The sequence below is a fragment of the Chiloscyllium plagiosum genome, chromosome 12, assembly GCF_004010195.1.
Source record: "Chiloscyllium plagiosum isolate BGI_BamShark_2017 chromosome 12, ASM401019v2, whole genome shotgun sequence".
NCBI lineage: Eukaryota > Metazoa > Chordata > Chondrichthyes > Orectolobiformes > Hemiscylliidae > Chiloscyllium > Chiloscyllium plagiosum.
Genome location: NC_057721.1, coordinates 61,466,945 through 61,486,182, shown reverse-complemented (window position 1 = coordinate 61,486,182; position 19,238 = coordinate 61,466,945). Strand labels below are relative to the sequence as shown.

The 19,238-nt window shown below is 41.4% G+C and overlaps 1 protein-coding gene across 1 annotated transcript in view; it reads left to right on the top strand.

Moving 5' to 3' along the window:
- The window catches only part of LOC122554839 (lebercilin-like protein), a 90,609-nt gene that overhangs the window by 41,377 nt on the left and 29,994 nt on the right, over positions 1-19,238 (top strand). Inside the window, exon 4 of the mRNA XM_043700187.1 lies at positions 9,596-9,733. Within this exon, the coding sequence (XP_043556122.1) occupies positions 9,596-9,733 (138 nt within the window). The remainder of the gene's footprint in view (positions 1-9,595; positions 9,734-19,238) is intronic.

Genomic DNA, 19,238 nt, shown 5'->3' with positions numbered 1-19,238 from the left:
ATGCTTAGGAATTGACCGACAGGTTTAGACAGTAGATTTGGATCGGCTCAGGCTTGGAGGGCCAAAGGGCCTGTTCCTGGGCTGTAAATATTCTTTGTTCTTTGTTCTATTTGTAGCCTCCAGTGGGATCAGAATAAGGTTAAGAGTTTAATGGAATTTTGATGAAATTAATTGATCTCCTGAAGTAGTGATGTGTTCACGGGTGCAATATTCAGGCATCAACGTTTTGAGGTTTAGAAAAAGCAATTAATTTTGATGGACAGGAAAGTCCTAAATCACTGATTATGATGGAAATCAAGTACCTGTTTACTTTTCAATATAATTGTGAAGATTAGCTCATCTTCTGTGAGGTGGAACAATAAATGAAATCAAATTATGAGACTTAAAATTATGTGATCAGAGTTACAAGTAAGGCAGAAACTGAGGTTGAAAAAGATTTTGAACAAAATTCCATTTGTCATTTTTGTACTTTTTAAAGGTTTCAATATTGTTGAATACTGAATTGCCTATCCTCCTTTAATCCATGCTGTATTATGCATCTACAATCCTCAAATTGAGAGAATGGACAATTGATCCATTCACAGGTCCCAGCAGAATGTAAAACTGCAAGAAGATGCTAGGAAGTGTATGAATGTGGTCTGGGTTGATCCCTCCTCTAAGTTCTCCTATTAGAGAAAATCTCAGCCACACTTGAATTCTTCTCCCATGAGTCAGTTGTTTGTAACATGTTTCCATAGGTGTCTTACCTTCCAGTTGCCTTTACATAAAAACAAATGCAAAATACTGCAGATACTGGAAATCTGAGAGATATTCAGTGTATCATAAAAAGACACTGCAGCATTGAATGGTGATCTGCCCATGGATGTTGGTTTATCTATGGCTTTTACAGTGTAGTGGGATATTCTTTCGGTTGCAGTGGGCAAGAATCTAATAACATCCTCCTCACTTCTAAGTTTTACCCCGGATAGTTTTAGATGCAGTTGAATTTCAGTGTTTGAATTCCCAATTAACTGAGAATTTAACCCAATAGTCTGTATTTCCAGAGCAGCGTAGAACACTCCAGGGCAAAGTAGGGAGTGTACACAGAGGGGAGTCATTGAGCAATGAAACTGACAGACTGGGAAGCCTGTGAAGTGTTAAACTGCAAAGCTGTGAAAGATTCATTCTGAAAACCTGATTTTATTACTTTTATGGTGACATACAGCTTTGAGGGGACATACAGGCTGAGAGGGGATCTGATTGAGACGTATAAGATTATTAAAGGATTGGACACTCTGGAGGCAGGAAGCATGTTTCCGCTGATGGGTGAGTCCCAAACCAGAGGACACAGCTTAAAAATAATGGGTAGGCCATTTAGAACAGAGTTGAGGAGAAACGTCTTCACCCAGAGAGTGGTGAGTGTGTGGAATGCTCTGCCTCAGAATGCTGTGGAGGCCAAGTCTCTGGATACTTTCAAGAAAGATTTGGATAGAGCTCTTAAGGATAGTGGAATCAAGGGTTATGGGGATAAGGCAGGAACAGGATACTGATGGAGGATGATCAGCCATGATCATAATGAATGGTGGTGCTGACTCGAAGGGCAGAATGGCCTACTCCTGCACCTATTGTTAATTGTCTATTGTGGAAATTATTTCACTTGTACTGGATTTACTAGACTTAATTTCAACCTTACTGCTCTCAGCCTTCGCTGCAGCTTCGGAACAATTTATACAGCTCTCGCATGGTGTGCAGCATCAGTAGTTAACGTTTTCCACATGACAGAGGGATGGACATCCAGCTAGAAGGATGCAATAGCCCTGTACTGTGTGTACAACAGAGTGTAGACTTCCTTAATAATGATGGAGCAATAGTATTTCAGGAAGCTCAGGCAATCGCACGGGGTTGTTGCTGGCATTTGTAAGGTGACCACAATTGCCAGTGACTGTCAAGATAATCTCAGCCCTGAGTTTCTTTGTTTCCAGCTCCTTCCAAGATCTGAATGGTGATACATTTCAAAATATGTTGTTAAGTGCACCTCGTGGGTCGTTGACACCTCATTTTCCATGGACAACACTTATGTTCACTTTGCTGCAGGTGAGGCAGTTAACCAAGAGGGCTGTCAGTTTCACTGCAGCGATTGGATCCCATCAGGTATAGGGCATGATTGACATCCACATGCAGCAGTCAAAATGTCCTCAAATCAGCCTCAAGTGTTCATCAATTTCATAGGATTTCACTCTCTATGTTCAGATTGTTTGTTTGTTTGTCTGTTTGTTTGTTTGTGTTAACTGGAGGGTTTGCAGAAATACCTGTAAGATATCCTGGGAGATATCATCATTTGTCCAGCAATTACATTTCTCAAAGGCCTTTGCCTCTTCATTGAGTGTCAGCAGCTCTGTGGAGACAAGGGCAATCCTCTGGCTGATGACTCATGTACACACAAATGACAGGAGAAATTCAGCAAGTGCCACATAATCACAAGGATGATGATGATGATGTTGATGCAGGATGCCACAGAGTTGCTGAATATGCATGGCCTACCACTCAGTAGATCCTTTGAGTTTGCCTCATTTCAGGTCACCAGAATGGCTGTGATCTACTATACCCTTCACAACATCACACTGCAGAGAGGAATTGAGCAGTGCAAAAAAAATGGTTTTCAAGAAGAAGGAAGAGGATATGACCTTGATTTCAGCAACTTCTTTCTCTTAGCTGCCAGGCACCTAGAAAAGTTCATCGTCTAATCTGTGTGCATGAAGGTATCTGAGTGTATCATCTGAGCCTCTGTATCTCCCTCAAAACACCAAAGCATAATTCATTTGAATAAAAATCCACCTCCTTCCCATTAAAGTTGACCATATCATCCACCTTCAGACAAAAGAAGGCAGCATGCAGACTTCTATGAAAAGTATAAGAAGTAGGAGCATCTTGAGAAGATTTCTCACTGCCATGTGCTCTCTTTCTATTTTCACTCATAACCTGTTTGAACATTCCTGTGAACGAATAGCTAGAAAGTACGTGACTGCACAACAGTGCGGCATTGGCCCACCATGTTCCTTCATCCTTTGTAAAGAGCAGTGTGAGGGTGCATGCCAACATGCACTTAGGTGGCCATCTGTATCTGATTCCCATATAGGTGATCAATCTTTTCATAAGGATGGTGAGATATCACAGCACTCAGGGTAAGGATGCACACTGATTCTGAAAGCATAGCTAATTCCCATTGCTGCTCTCCCAGAAGTCTTTAGTGCATTACCTAAGCTGGGCTTAGGGTATCCATTGGAGACACTCCACTTCTGGCACCGCTGCCAGGACCACTGATGTTCATCTGTGATGTGCAGTGTCACATTCCACCCCACCTGTCTCTGATGTAGTCTCCACCAAGGTATCTACACTGGTGGAGGTGCACATATATTGTGACAATGTATCCTCAGAATTCTTGGCTTCATCCTGCAGCCACTCCATGACAATATTTGAAGGAATTATGGGAAATCAAAGGCATGACTTAGTGCTGAGATGCAGAAAGGATTCAAACTTGATGTGGTGCATGGCATGAGATTTCTATTTGTGGTAGTGTCAATTCAACATTATGATTTTTAAGTGATCAATTGCAAAGTAATGCCTAACACTGTCACCAAGTCAGTAGCCAACCCCACATTCCATTGCCAATATCAATACTTGTGCCACAATGCGAATTTCCAGGACAATCCCCTCCAGTGTGGTAGTGGTGGTTCAGGATGCAGACCTACAATCCCCACCACACCTTCCAGAACTCTCTGGAGTTTTGTATTCTTCCCCTACAAAAGTACAAATCAGAGAGTTATGAATGTGAGAAGTGGAATGTGTATTGAAGATCCAATGATAATATATGAGGAAGGAGGGTAAACGGCATTTTCATGAGGTTGAGTGTGAATATTCGCTGTTTCTTTGGAGATCTGAGGAGGTGTGTGGAGAAACAGAAATTTGGAGTGCATTGGTCAAAAGAGTGCTGTAGAGAAGAATGCTAAGGAATTCAGTTGGATACCAACTGATAAAGGCATTACACTCACTTTTCCTGGCTGCATGAGGACAGTAAACCATTTCGAACACTGTATCCATTTCCTGAGCACCACACTGTTGCTGTACGCAGATGCCATTACTTCCAATCATGTCTTTTGGAAAGTCACTTCCTCACACCACTGAGGAAGCAGCATGTCCCTTCTGGCACTCACTACCTCCAACATGACCACCAGGAAGTGACCTAGAACCCAATGGGGAAACCTTGCCAGAACTTCCGACCATGTTTTTCCCTGTTGTGGTTCTGTTTGCCGAGCTGGAAATTTGTGTTGCAGACATTTCCTCCCCTGTCTAGGTGACATCCTCAGTGCTTGGGAGCCTCCTGTGAAGCACTTCTGTGTTGTTATCTCCGGCATTTATTGTGGTTTGTCTCTGCTGCTTCCGGTTGTCCATTCCAGCTGTCCACTGCAGTGGCTGGTATATTGAGTCCAGGTTGATGTGTTTGTTGATAGAATCTGTGGATGAGTGCCATGCCTCTAGGAATTCCCTGGCTGTTCTCTGTTTGGCTTGTCCTATAATAGTAGTGTCGTCTCAGTCGAACTCATGTTGCTTGTCATCTGGGTGTGTGGCTACTAAGGATAGCTGGTCGTGTCGTTTCGTGGCTAGTTGGTGTTCATGAATACGGATCGTTAGCTGTCCTCCTGTTTGTCCTATGTAGTGTTTTGTGGAGTCCTTGCATGGGATTTTGTGCACTACATTGATTTTGCTCATGGTGGGTATCGGGTTCTTTGTCCTGGTGAGTTGTTATCTGAGAGTGGTTGTTGGTTTGTGTGCTGTTATGAGTCCTAGTGGTTGTAGTAGTCTGGCTGTCAGTTCAGAAATGTTCTTGATGTATGGTAACGTGGCTAGTCCTTTGGGTTGTGGCGTGTCCTCGTTCCATTGTCTTTCCCTTAAGCATCTGTTGATGAAATTGCGGGGGTATCCGTTTTCGGTGAATACATTGTAGAGGTGTTCTTCCTCTTTTTGCAGTTCAGGTGTGCTGCAGTGTGTTGTGGCCCTTTTGAACAGTGTCTCGATGCAACTTCTTTTGTGTGTGTTGGGGTGGTTGCTTTCATAGTTCGGGACTTGGTCTGTGTGTGTGGCTGTATACCTTTGTGGTGAATTTTCCGTTTGGTGTTCTCTGTACCGTCACGTCTAGGAATGGGAGTTGGTTGTCCTTTTCTTCCTCTCTAGTGAATCGGATTCCTGTTAGTGTGGCGTTGATGATCTGGTGTGTGTTTTCTATTTCTGTGTTTTTAATAATTACAAAGGTGTCATCCACATATCTGACCCAGAGTTTGGGTTGAATTTGGAGTAAGACTGTTTGTTCTAATCTTTGCATTACCGCTTCTGCTATGAGTCCAGAGATGGGTGAGCCCAAGGTTGTGCCGTTGATTTGTTCATATATTTGGTTGTTGAATGTGAAGTGTGTTGTGGGGCACAGGTCCAGTCGTTTGAGTATGCCGTCTTTGTTGATAGGTTCCCCGTCTTGTTGTCTGTTCTGTATGTCCAACAGGTTGGCTATTGTTTCTCTGGCTAGGTGAACAGTGCCATTACATCAAATGAGACCATAGTTTCTGCCTTGTCTATGTGTATATTTCTGATGATATCCAAGAATTGTTCTATGTTCTATGTTCTAATTCCTGTGTTTGACTGTACAGCATGTCTGGATCCGCTGATCAAGTGTTTCAGTTTATGTTGTAGTTCTTTAGCCAGTTTGTGTGATGGTGTCCCAGGTAGCGATACGATGGGTCTGAGTGGGATGTCTGGTTTGTGCACTTTAGGTAGTCCATAGAATCTGGGGGTGGTGTTGCTTTCAGGTTTCATTCTCTGTAGGTCAAACTTGGTTATCTGTCTGTATTTTTGCAGGTTCCTCAGTGTGTTGTTTATCCTATTTGTGAGCTGTGGGGTGGGTCAAACTCCCTCTTTTGGTATCTGCAAGTAGTTTTTGCGCTTTCTGGATGTACTCTGCTTTGTCCAGGATAACCATCATTCTGCCTTTGTCTGCTGGTAATATGATTATGTTCTTATCACTTCTTAGTGTTTTTAGTGCTTCCCTCTCCTTGGTGTTGAGGTTGTGTGTTTGTCTTTTCCTTGTTATCAGGGGTACGATACTTTGTCTCACTATTTGTTATGTCTCTTCTGTCAGTCCATTGTTTCTGAGTGTGCATTCTAGTGCTGCTAGGAAGTCTGCTGTCTTGGCGTCCCTGTGGTTATAGTTGAGTCCCTTGGCCAATATTGTTCCTTCCGTGTCTGTGAGCTGTCTGTGGGAGAGGTTTCTAACCCAGGTGTGTGTTGTGGTGTCCTCTCTGTTGTGTGTTAGTTTGGCCATTTGTTTTCTTTTAGTGCCGTTTTTTTGCGGTGTAGTCTTAGTAGCCACACGCGCAGATGACAAGCAACATGAGTTCGACTGGGACAACACTACTATTATAGGACAAACGATGGGTTCCTGAAGAAGGGCCTGTGCCCGAAACGTCGAATCTCCTGTTCCCTGGATGCTGCCTGACCTGCTGTGCTGTTCCAGCAATAAAGTTTCAACTTTGATCTCCAGCATCTGCAGACCTCACTTTCTCCTATTATAGGACAAGCCAAACAGAGAACAGCCAGGGAATTCCTAGAGGCATGGCAATCATCCACAGATTCTATCAACAAACACATCGACCTGGACCCAATATACCGGCCACTGCAGCGGACAGCTGGAACGGACAACCGGAAGCGGCAGAGACAAACCACTATAAATGCCGGAGGAAACAACACAGAAGCGCTTCACAGGAGGCTCCCAAGCACTGAGGATGTCACCTAGACAGGAGACGAAACATCTGCAACACAAATTCCCAGCTCGGCAAACAGAACCGTAACAACGAGCACCCGAGCTACAAATCTTCTCAAACTTAGATGTTTTTCCCTTTTGAATCAGGGTTTCTTGCATAGTCATTGCCAGGATTCTTTTAAAGAAAGAACCTTTCATTGACATATGAGGACTGTCATCAGTCCAACGTTCTGTGACTGGTTGGGTTAATGGAGAAAATGGATGCTAACATTATGGCATTGTTAAAGATCTCTTCAATTACCATTCTCTCTGCTGCATTTGGATCTGTACAGATAAAATGTGCCAAATAAATGTGAACATCTCACACTTTACTGTATTGCAAAATAATAATACATTGCTGTACATGCTGAAGCAATAGTAATTAGGTAATTGCATTTTTCCATCTTTATTTCATCCACAAATTTTAAAAATATAAAGCAGGGTAGGTTTCGGTGCTTCATTAGTCATTAATTATACTTCCATATAGATTGAAAACATAGAATCCCGACAGTGTGAAAGCAGGCCATTTGGCCCCATCGAGTCCACAGCAATCCTCCAAAGAGCATCCCACCCAGACCCACCTCATTTCTGTAACCCTTCACTTTTCATGGCTAATCCACTTAGCCTGCACATCCCTGGACACTACAGGCAATTTAGCATTGCCAATCTTTGGACTGTGGGAGGAAAATGCGGCACCCAGAGAAAACCCATGCAGATATGGAGAGAATGTGCAAACTCCATACAGCCAATCACCCAAGGCTGGAACTGAGTTCCCTGGTGCTTTGAGACAGTAATACCAACCATTGAGCTACTGTGCCACCCCTAATATTTTTCAATTTTATCTTGTCTCATAATCATTGTACAAAACACTCTTGTGCCATTACAAAACACAGATTACATGCATGATTAAGTAGCTTCTGTCTACCACTCACACAAACCCTGCCAAATGCTAAAAGAACAATTCAATTGTGCTCCAGGGAATTTTTTCATTACACACTAGCTGACATAATTGTCACTTTTGATACATATATTTTCCATTATTCATCGATTATAATGGGAATGCATGCAATTATTGAAGCTTGTGTCAATCACAATAAAATATGGTAAGGTTATCAAGCAGGTACCATATTATTTGTTGTGCGCTCACAATAGGTTTGAGATTTGTCAAATGTGTTTTGTTCAGGGCTCATACAATCCCATAGAGACATTCGCTTTATCAATTTGAACTGGATTTGATCACTGTAGTGAAAGTACAGTGTTCTAATGGAATAGTGTTTAATGCTTTTTACTTTACTACTTACTTATATAGCAAATTATCTTTACTTAGTACCTCCATGTTCCAGCATATAAACCCTTCTATAACTTCCAGATTGTGAGATATGAGAACAGATCTTAAACATTTGCATTTTTATCAATTGTTTGTGGTATGTGAGTATTGCTGACTGAACCAGCATTTATTATCCATCCGTAATTGCCTTTGAGAAAGTGGTGGTGAACTCTTTTCTTGAACTGCTTTAGTGCATGTGGTGCAGTTACACTCGCATCGCTGTTATGGAGGGATTCTCAGGATTTTGAACCAGTGACAGTGAAGGAGCAGTGAATGTGTTTTGGAGATGGACTTTGAAGCGCATTTGCTGTTCTTGTCCTTCTTGATAGTTGAAGACATATGTTTGGAAGGTGATGTCGAAAGGCCCTTGGTGAGTTCCTGCAGGGATCTTGTAGATGGCACACATTGTTGCTGCAGTTTACCGACGGCGGAGGAAATGATGTTTCGGGTGGTGTATAGGCACCAATCATACATGCTGGAAGACTTTGAGCTTCTTGAGTGTTCTTACATTCTTGGAGCAGCATTCATTCAGACATGCAGAAAGGAAATCAGGAGCTGGCATCACCTTTTAGTTGGGACTAAAAATTTGCACGGCCAAACACCACCTCCCATATTTATGAGTGTGATTCTACTTCAGTGAGATTAATATGTAATCCTCCCATCTTGTATCCCCTATACCATTACGACTAAAATTTATCTGATATGTTTCTGAACCCTTTGTTTGAAGGAGCTCACCTAAAATATTTTTAAGTTGTTTCCCCATCGGGTGTTGCCCAGAAGATGCACAAGCCTACAGGGTTCCAAGTCTTTTGTTTACAATACATCATTATCAGGTTATATAGAGGGATTGTTAAAAAGAAATCTTGGAGTGTGTTCTAGGAACATTGAAAACAAGTAAAATTGATACCAAGAGACTTAGTTATCTTATACATGCGCAGCTGTAAAACACTGCATTCTAATCAACTGTGCCATACTTTGCACTTGCTAGTCATTGCTTTGCCAATCCACAGAACCAGACAGATTGGAAAGATCCAGAATCAATTTCTAGTTGGTGCTAAGTTGGTTGATCAAAGAAGACATGTTGAGAAGGGCACTAAAATTAATCTGATCACACAGTCTTGACAAGGTTTTTAGCTCCTGATTCCTATGCATTAATTGCTACTGGAAAATGTGGATTACGGACATTGGGTGAAGACAGATTTGGGAGAGACACAACACAGTGGTTGTCATGTCCCCATGATAGAATAGTCCACATGTCACACTATGTTCATGTATAGTTCGATCAGCCATGGCATCAAATGGTTGCTGGTGCCTGTGGAATCATTCCATTTGATGAGTCTGCATCTTCAGGAACGGAAGAGATGTATGAACATAAAATGTTGTCTTCATTGGCAAATATCCCATAATTTTCCTGCAGGTGCTCATTTTGTTCACTGTGTCTTTAGGACCTGGAGAAAATTCTGGAATTAAAAAGTAAAAGTTTCAATCATCAGCTGGCTGCAGAACACAGAAAGACACAGGAGGCCCTTGATCTGGCAAAGAAGCTAGAACTGGAGCAACGCACCCTGAATCAAATGCTGACGGTATTGCTTTAACTGACCCATTGTATCATCATTGGTTTGTTTAAAACTTCAACAATGAACAATGAAGCATAATGTTAATTTTTTTAAAAATAAACATATTTTAGGCAAATGAAGATCCAGAATGTCAAAACAATCCCAAACAAATTAAGTTTACGAGAAAAGAAGGCCTAATCAGTACAGTGAAAAGCAAAATTAATTAATTATTGTCCTTCATTTTTTCTAAACAGAAACCAATGCCGACCTCCACCATCATCCCCTAGGTCCTCTTCCTCTCAAACTGTCCCTCGCCACCCCACCCTTCACTCTACTCACTCAGGAAATTTCCAACAACTCTTCCATGTCTCACCGAAGTGACCATTATTCCCTTAGTTCAATTGTCCAGTTGTTGTCATAGTTTGTTCCTTGTTGGGTATCATATCTAGTCCTTTGCCTTTCCTTATTCAATGTCCAAACACATTCCAGTAACAGTCATTGCAAAATGATCAGGAGGAAGAACTCTGCCTGACCTTTCTCTTTTTAAGGCCAATGATAGCAGCAATGTCAGAGACGTGTCCTGGAAATTGTAATGAATGATAATGAATACATTAGCAAATAATATCTCAGAATAACCTTTCAGTAAGCAGTATGTATATGTGGAGATACATGACTGTCCTTCACCTATAATATTCAACCTCATCATGTTGAAATCCCATAAATCACGTTGTGCAATATTTGAGTAATTGTGTTAAGAAAAAGTATTATTTAAATTAATATCATCTTTCAGACAAAGTAAATTAGTTGCTTGAAGGTTGTTTTCCCTTGAGCATAGAAGTAGCACACCTCTCCCATACTCCAAGTGCAGAGAGAAAAGTGGCAATTAGCCTATGCCATCTCCCTCTCTATTTTAATGCAGTCTCACAGACATGGATTAGTTTGCAACAATCCAGAGTGAATGGTGGCATTTGTCTCATCTGGCAGACTTACAGTCAGGATATTTATTTACTTATTGCAGTTGTTCAAAAGAAAAGCTGGAAAAAATGTAATTTATTTTCACATTATTAGTCCTAAGATGTACTACTTTTTAGAATTTTCTGTCTGGACTGCATCGTTACCAGGCTGTTTGATCTATTGCAAGAATTACAGGTAAATTACATCCCTGTTCTCAGCTGGCATCCACAATATGGGCTGAACTGTACCAGAAATTGGCTAAATTGGCATCCCACTCATCATATACTCCCACTCACCACAGGTGGAGGTACTGGCCACTGCCAGAACCTCCCAGGATTCCTGGCACTGATGCCAACTTCAAAGCCCAGCTATGCACCTGGTCAAGTGCTGTCTACGCCCCATCAACTCTGCCAGACATGTCAGGCAGAGGGAAATTGGTCCCACTTTGGTGTCAGCCACCTGGAGACCTTGGTGGCTGGGGTTGAGTGAGTGTGTGGTTTCTGCTCATGGAATGTGTCCTCACATGTTGGTGCCTGGTTTCCAAGATGGAGGGTAGGAGGAGCAGTGACAAACTGGAGTTGCCAAATAACTGTTCTGAGATTCATTCCAGGAAATGTTGTTTCTATCTGATGGGTGAGAAAATGGGAAACTGCATGTCAATGAGGTGAAATGTTATAATAATGAGGATGTTAATGCTTGCACACAGGCCTCTCGCTGTTTACAGCAAAAATATTGTCTCACATTCAATACTGGGTTAGACGTTTTCCTCTTTGAAGAGATGAATCTCTTTACTGTTAATCTCACATAATTGTCCCAACTTTCTCACCAATACCATGTTGTTCAGGCATTGGGAAGATTCTACTGTGTATTTTATGACCAGGTCACTACATTGCATTTGAGAGTGACTGTGTTGCTCATCTTAGAGATAGTGAAGCAAGTTCTGGTACTCTGAGATTGTGCATCTGGTATCAATTAACTCAGCCTCAACCAGAGAGAGATCCTGGCCATCCTTACCTATAAGTTTCAGTCTTCTCACATCATGCAGTGCATTTACCCACTGAAGGTGACTTATTTGATCTCTTTTCATTTCTAAACATCTGCTTCTTGTTGCTGTAGTATAATTTGTCATCAATGTGTTGTTTTTTGTTTGAATCCTGTTCAATGGAAAAATACAGCTGTTACTTTAACTTCAAGTCACTTAAAATGAAATTGCCCAGTGCCTTCACTATTTCACAATGTTTTTACATATTAAACCAAACAAAAACTTATCAGTAACAAAATATACTTGTGTTTATTGAATGGAGGTACTCTCAAAGAATAGGGATGATGAGCATTCTGATTGCTTTAGTATGGGAACAGCACTCAGATACTGGTCTAATTCTTGAACCTTAAATTCTAGGATCACTGATGGCTCAGTAAGAATAACTGAATAATCTGGAGAGCTGAAAGACTCCGTAATCAATTCCTAGTCTGTGAGCAGTTTGCTCTGATTATTGTTGGTCAGCACTGGATCTTCTCTAAACGGCCAACTTAGTCTGGACAAAGTGATCCAATATTCTCACTGCTGAATTTTGCTCAGCCAGCTCTGCTGGATGTGTTGCATGTGTGTTTCAATGTTTGGGTTTAAGGATACCATGCTGAGTCCCTTCAGAGCTTGGCTGAAATAAGTTCCATTAACATTGACTTTATTTGGCTCTAATGTTTCCAACAGATTCTGGTTTAACTGGCAACAGATAGAATTTCCAAAAGGTAAATAATGGGCTTTTGGGAGAGTTGAGTGGGAGTGGAGGTGGCTTGGGTTGAACCACCCTTTCTGAAGATGTCTTAGCTACTGCTTCTAAAATGAGTACTTTACACAGTGTTGGGGACTTGTGCACCCAGTGAAGTTAAATATAATTGCCTCCACTCAGGTACTCTGCCCATGGGGCCCTGGCAAGTGGACCCGATCCCAAAGAGGTGTCAATCAACATGCTAACATTTCCTTGCTCAGAATTTTGATCTAATGTTTGAACCTTAAATTCTAGAATCACTGATGGCTCAGTAAGAATAACTGAATAATCTGGAGAGCTGAAAGACTCCATGATTAATTCCTAGTCTGTGAGCAGTTTGCTCTGATTATAGTTGGTCAGCATTGGATCTTCTCTAAATGGTCAGCTTAGTCTGGACAAAGTGATCCAATATTCTCACTGCTGAATTTTGCTCAGCCAGCTCTGCTGAAATGAAAAGGGACGGGAAAGATTATTCCCTTTGACATGGAAGAGTAGCAAACATTGTATCATTTGGTTTATTGGTGCTGTTTTGGGGATATTCCCTACACTTAAACCCAATGTGTAAGTAATGTACATGTCAGCTTTCTGATTTTAGATTAAAAAGGCATAGTTTATACATAATTCAGCAAGTTGTCATTGCATGGATGGAATTGAAGCATGGACTTCTAGGTGTGAGAATAGAAGTATGCTCTTTGGAATTTTTCCAGCTCAATTCATGAAGCCTGTTTGTTTAAGATGCATCCAAAATAACAGGAGGGAATGTGAGTTTGCATTACAGCGTATACATTCTTCATGCAATACTACATTGAGGCAGTATTTTCACTAGCGTTAACACAAGAAATTTATACAAACAAACCTTTTCAGTGTAATAAGTCACACAAGACCAGGTTATAGTCTAACAAGTTTATTTGAAATCACAAGCTTTCAGAACTGCTTCTTCATCAGGTGAAGTGAGAGAGAAGTGCACCAGAATTCAAATACAAACTCCAAAGTGTCAGCAGTGAGCCCAATGAGCCAAACAATGAACCAGAACAGTTGACAGAGAGGTCCACAATGCAGCAATCAAAAAAGAGAGTCAAATTGTACCCCTCCAGAAGGCCACTGCCCTAGGCACGTGTGCTTTCCTCCACTTCACTTGAAAAACTTGTGATTTCAAATAAACCTGTTGGACAATAACCTGGTGTTGTGTAACATCTGCCTTTGTCCACCCTAGTCCAATAACAGCAACTCCACATCATGGCTACTTATCAACATATATGAAAGTTTCATTTGGTTCAGGGGATCTAAGAGGCCATTGTTTATACATCACTGATAAGAAGGCATCATTATTTTCTTAGTAATGTAAAATTAGAAAAGTACTTGTTCACTAAAATCATTGCATTTTTGTCAGCTCTGTTCAAAGTTGGAATGGAGAGTCTGAAGCACAGTTAGAACAGATCTTTGAGATAGGAATTTGAGGCTGCAAATATAATTAAAAATAATTCTGAATCTAAAACATGTATTGTACAGGGCTGGGAAAGAGAAATTAACAAATTGTCTCAATTTGTTTTCATTCGAATTCCTAGTAATTTACTCTCCTTTTTGCTTCTTTGCGAATCAGATTCTGAGTCATGTACACTAGGATGACTCCACATGTAGTTCCTGAAGGATGCTAAGGGAGGCAGCAATAATCTGCAAAACTGTCCTCAACATTCCATGAGGCTGAAAGGAAACAATCTGCTAAGGTTCATATTCCACTCAGTGTGAGCGATTGCCAGGTGAAAGGTTCTAGTGTGGATGTCAGTTCAGATACACGATCTGGCTCAGATGTTATTCCTCCCTCAGTGCCAAATGGCACATTACTACTGTCGACTTTAGGGCGTTGGTAATCACAGTTACCTAATATAGACAGCCAACAATTTATTGCAATTTTCTGACAGTTTTTTAAGAAGCAGCAGTTTAGATAAGCTACATTAGTTAATTAGATAAAGAAAATAAATTGTCATCAGGAATCTCTCACTAAGGAGAATGATTGTCACCTAGGAAATTCCATGTCACTGGCCATGGAGTCTATGGGTCTTTACCTGGCGATTGAGCCTGATTGTAGAGCCACATCTCCAACAACACTTTTCGCAGGTATTTCTGGGAGGCCGAAGTGGTTCAAGATTGCTATTTCCTCCAGGTAGACATCTTGTGTGGGACATCTGTAACAGAGGAGTGATGTTTCACATCAGCAGAAACATGGTCCTTGACAGAAAGTAGATCCAGTTCCATTGACAAGGAAGCCTCGATGACTAGGGATCGGCCTCCTGCTGAAGCCTTCATCTGCCATCGCAGCTGTTGATATCACACAAATATCTTCCACTTGGATCACTGTTGAGGATTTGTTTTGTTTTGGATTGCACTCTGACCGTACTGTCATGGATGGCCTTGCCAAGAATTGAGAACTCCTGACAGCATCACACTTGGGATCAACAGAACACTCAAGTCTCTCCACAGGAAGGAAGAAAGGAAGGAAGAAAGGAAACATATTACCAGTGACTTTGGAAGCACTTTACCGGTCCCAGAGCTCCCATAGAATGGAGGATTAGAGGCAACGCATTCCTATATCCCAGTGGTCCAAAGCTATTTTGTGATGGTCTTTGCTTGTCTTCAGTGGTCGTGGTACTAATAATTTTTCATTTTCCCTCAGGCTGATATAAAGGAATTCCTGATCTTGTCCGAGGTGTGGCTCATCTCGCTGGATCTTCTTGTCCTTCCTCCCCCCACCCTCCCTGTTAATTTAAAACTTACATTGGGAATTGGCCATCAATGCTATGTCAATGACCAATTTAAACCCTCTTCATCAATGGCCATGGGACAGCTACTAATGAGTCAAATGACCATTGACCCCTTACATGCATCCATTTAAAGGTTAGTTTTCATTCTTTCTTAGACCAAAACCTTATTTCAAGACATTACGTTGATAATGGAGTAGGGTAGTGCATGTGTCAAGACTTTGATTCTTATGACTTCTCTGTTTTCGTATAGAAATATACTTATTTGCAGAAGGCTGGTTACTAATGCTACAGTTATAAGAGGCCTTATACTACATAGGAAATTTCAAATTTGGAATGCTGAATTAACACTGATTTAATCCAATTTACCCCACCCCAAAAACACTGTTCAATCTTATATTAGAACATTACACACTGGATAAGATACCAGAAGAATTACTAATTTGTATTGAAACAAAGAGGAGAAAAAGGGGTAGAAAAAGACTATATAGAACTTAAAGTGGCTGCTAATCCTGCAACTTTGAAACCAGTCCAATATTCAGCAGTATTGTGGCTAATCCGACGCACTCACAGCCATTAACTCCTTCATCTAACAAATATTTGCCAAGCTTAACCTTGAATTAATTCAGTGACACAGCCATCATTGCTTTCTGATGAAGAGAATTTCACTAACTAATGACCCTCTCAGAAAAGTAAAAACTCTTGTCACCTCAGTCTAACAGGGAGATCAATTATTCTCAAACTGTGTGCCTGTATTCACTCTTTCAGCTCCCCTAACAATCTAATATACTTCAATAAGGTCACTTCTTATTCTTCTAAACTTCACTGGGTATAAGCCCAATCTATTCAATCTTTCTCATAAGCCCATTATCCCATGAATATGTCAAATGAACCTTCTCTGAACTGTTTCTAACATAAAAATGATTTAATTATCCAAATGAAACCAAAACTGTAGAGTGCATTAGATATGGTCTTACCACGGTTCTGTGCAGCTTCAGTAAATATTCCCTACTCCTTGCAATAAATGACAGCATCCCATTTGCTTTTCCTAATTACTTGCTACACTTGCAAAATAACTTTTCTAATTTGTGCAGCAGAATTCTGACCTCTCTCCACCGCAATATTCTGTTTTGTCCTTTACTTTTTCATGGGCATGGCCACCTTTTATTGCCTTGAACTGAATGGAGGAAGTTAGGAGTTAACCTTACTTCTGTGGGCTTGGAGTTGCATGTAAGCCAATCCAGGTAAGGATGTCAGATTTCCTTCTCAAAGGGCATTAGTGAACCAAACGGGATGTAAAATAGTCAATGGTAGTTAACATGATCACCACTATTGAGACTATGTTCCATATTTATTAATTAAATTCAAATTCTGCCAGCTGCTGACTTTTGTCCCAGAGGAATAGCCCTGGGTCTTTGGATCTCTCTTCATTTAAATAATAAACTGCTATTGGAAATAGTTCATATTTTCCCAAATCATACTCCATCTGACAAATGATTGCCCACTCACTTACTCTATCTATATTCCTTTGCAGACTCTTAATCTCCTCCTCACAACTTAGTTTCCTATTTATTTTATAGCAAGTTCACTAATTGGCAAATTTAGCTCCATTTGCACTCAGTCCCTTCATCCGAGTCATTGATATATTTTGTAAAATAGTTGAGGCCCCACCATGAATCCCTGTATCACTCCACTGGTTAATCAGCCTGAAAAAGAACTATTTTCCCCTACTATCTACTCTCTGTTAGCTAAACAATGCTTTATCCTTGCTTGTATGTTAACCCCTGCATCAAGTGTTCTCAAACAGGAATGAAAAACAAGAAATCAGAAATTGAAACACTGTGGGTAATCTTGATACCTATTGGAATGTGAAGACTGCAGCTGCTGGAGGTCAGAGTTGAGAGTGTAGCGCTGGAAAACCCAGCAGGTCAGGCAGCATCCAAGGAGCAGGAGAATCGATGTTTCGGGCATGAGCCCTTCATCAGGAATCCAGGCTTATGCCCAAAACGTTGATTCTCCTGCTCCTCGGATGCTGCCTGACCTGCTGTGCTTTTCCAGCACAGACTCTCAACTAATACTTGATACCATCAGGCGTATTGACAACGGTCAGCCCACTCATAACTTCACCCATACATCTGAATTTGACTTGCTTATGCTCAGATTGCTTTTCCCCAATGAGTTTTGGTGCATTTCTAAGCTACAGGAGCAAACACAATCGCAAAAGCAAATATGATGTGATGCATGATTTGTTTTAAAATTTATACTTTTTCCCCTGAAAAATAAGATCAAACTTTGGCACGTGCAAATTGAAAATCTAATAATGAACAACAGTCATAAGAGGAATAACAAGTTTCCAATGTCAGTATAGATACAATTAGCAATCCTTGCTGGATTACTGTTCCACCTGTGCTAGTTCCTTTCTGATAACTCATCCAAATAGTCATTCTAATGTTCTAAAATGTTAGCAGGCTGTTCACCATGACATTACCACATCTGTTCACCCTCAATGTTCACACAAATGCACACCAAGCTGGAGTTCCTAATTAGCAACCTGGAGCAGGAACTTTGGCCAGCTTCCCATTCCTAATTTGGAATATGATGGTAGTAACACCATCTCTACTAGTACTGTAAAACTTAACCCCAACAACCCAACCCCCCCCCGTCCAGGCACCTTCCCCTGCCACCGCAGAAATTGCAAAACCTGCGCCCACACCTCCTCCCTCACCTCCATCCACGGCCCTGAAGGAGCCTTCCACATCCATCAAAGTTTTACCTGCACATCCACCAATATCATTCATTGTATCCGTTGCTCCTGATGCGGTCTCCACTACATTGGGGAGACTGGACACTTCCGAGCACAGCACTTTAGGGAACATCTCTGGGACACCCGAAACAATCAACCACACCGCCCTGTGGCCCAACATTTCAACTCCCCCTCCCACTCTGCCGAGTACATGGAGCTCCTGGGCCTCCTTCACTGCTGCTCCCTCACTACCCAACTCCTGGAGGAAGAACGCCTCATCTTCCGCCTCGGAACACTTCAACCCCAGGGCATCAATGTGGACTTCACCAGTTTCCTAATTTCCCCTCCCCCCACCTCACCCCAGCTCCAAACTTCCAGCTCAGCACTGTCCGCATGACTTGTCCTACCTGGAAGGGCTTTTGCCCAAAACGTCAATTTTCCTGCTCCTCGGATGCTGTCTGAACTGCTGTGCTTTTCCAGCACCACTCTAATCCAGAATCTGGTTTTCAGCATCTGCAGTCATTGTTTTTACCCTGTAAACTTAACTGCTAACTTATCACACAACACGGAGAAATTAGAGTCCTCTTGATTTCAAATGCCTGGAAATTCACAGGGTAGACTTGCCAAGGTCCCAAGGGACCTCTCAAATATCCGAAGCCTCCAGCATCTCCTGCTCCTTGGATGCTGCCTGACCTGCTGCGCTTTTCCAGCAACACATTTTTCAGTTCTGATCTCCAGCATCTGCAGTCCTCACTTTCTCCTACTTTATTTCTACATACTCTATCATTGAGTTGCTAAGGTCCTTCTTCACCAAATATTATTCACTAATTAAGAATTTGTCAGAGAGGATTCCTGGGATATTTGATCCCACCTTCTAACTCAGGAGGTATCCACCCTTTACACCCCTCACTCTGACAGAACCAAGGCCAGGGATCCTCCATAAGGAAATCATTGGTACAGGTTTGTATGTCATCATTGTGAATGTCTCAGAGGGGAAAAACCCCGGAATTTCTGCCTCTTCTTACTCTGCTCCTACAACTGCACAACATCCTCACTTATGTGAATAAACTGGATTCCCACCACATTCCTGGCACAGTCTATGAACACAGAATGAATGAGACTAACTCTGGAATAATTCTATGCAATGATATGCTTTGAACAAAAATTAACGAGGATTCACAGACTAAACTGCCAGTCTGTAATGATGTAAGTCTGTGTATTGTCACTTTTCTGTTGTTGAGATTCTTTACACTTTTATAAATCCCTTCTGAGCAACTTGCTTCCAGATCTCCTTTGTCAGTTGTGTGCAG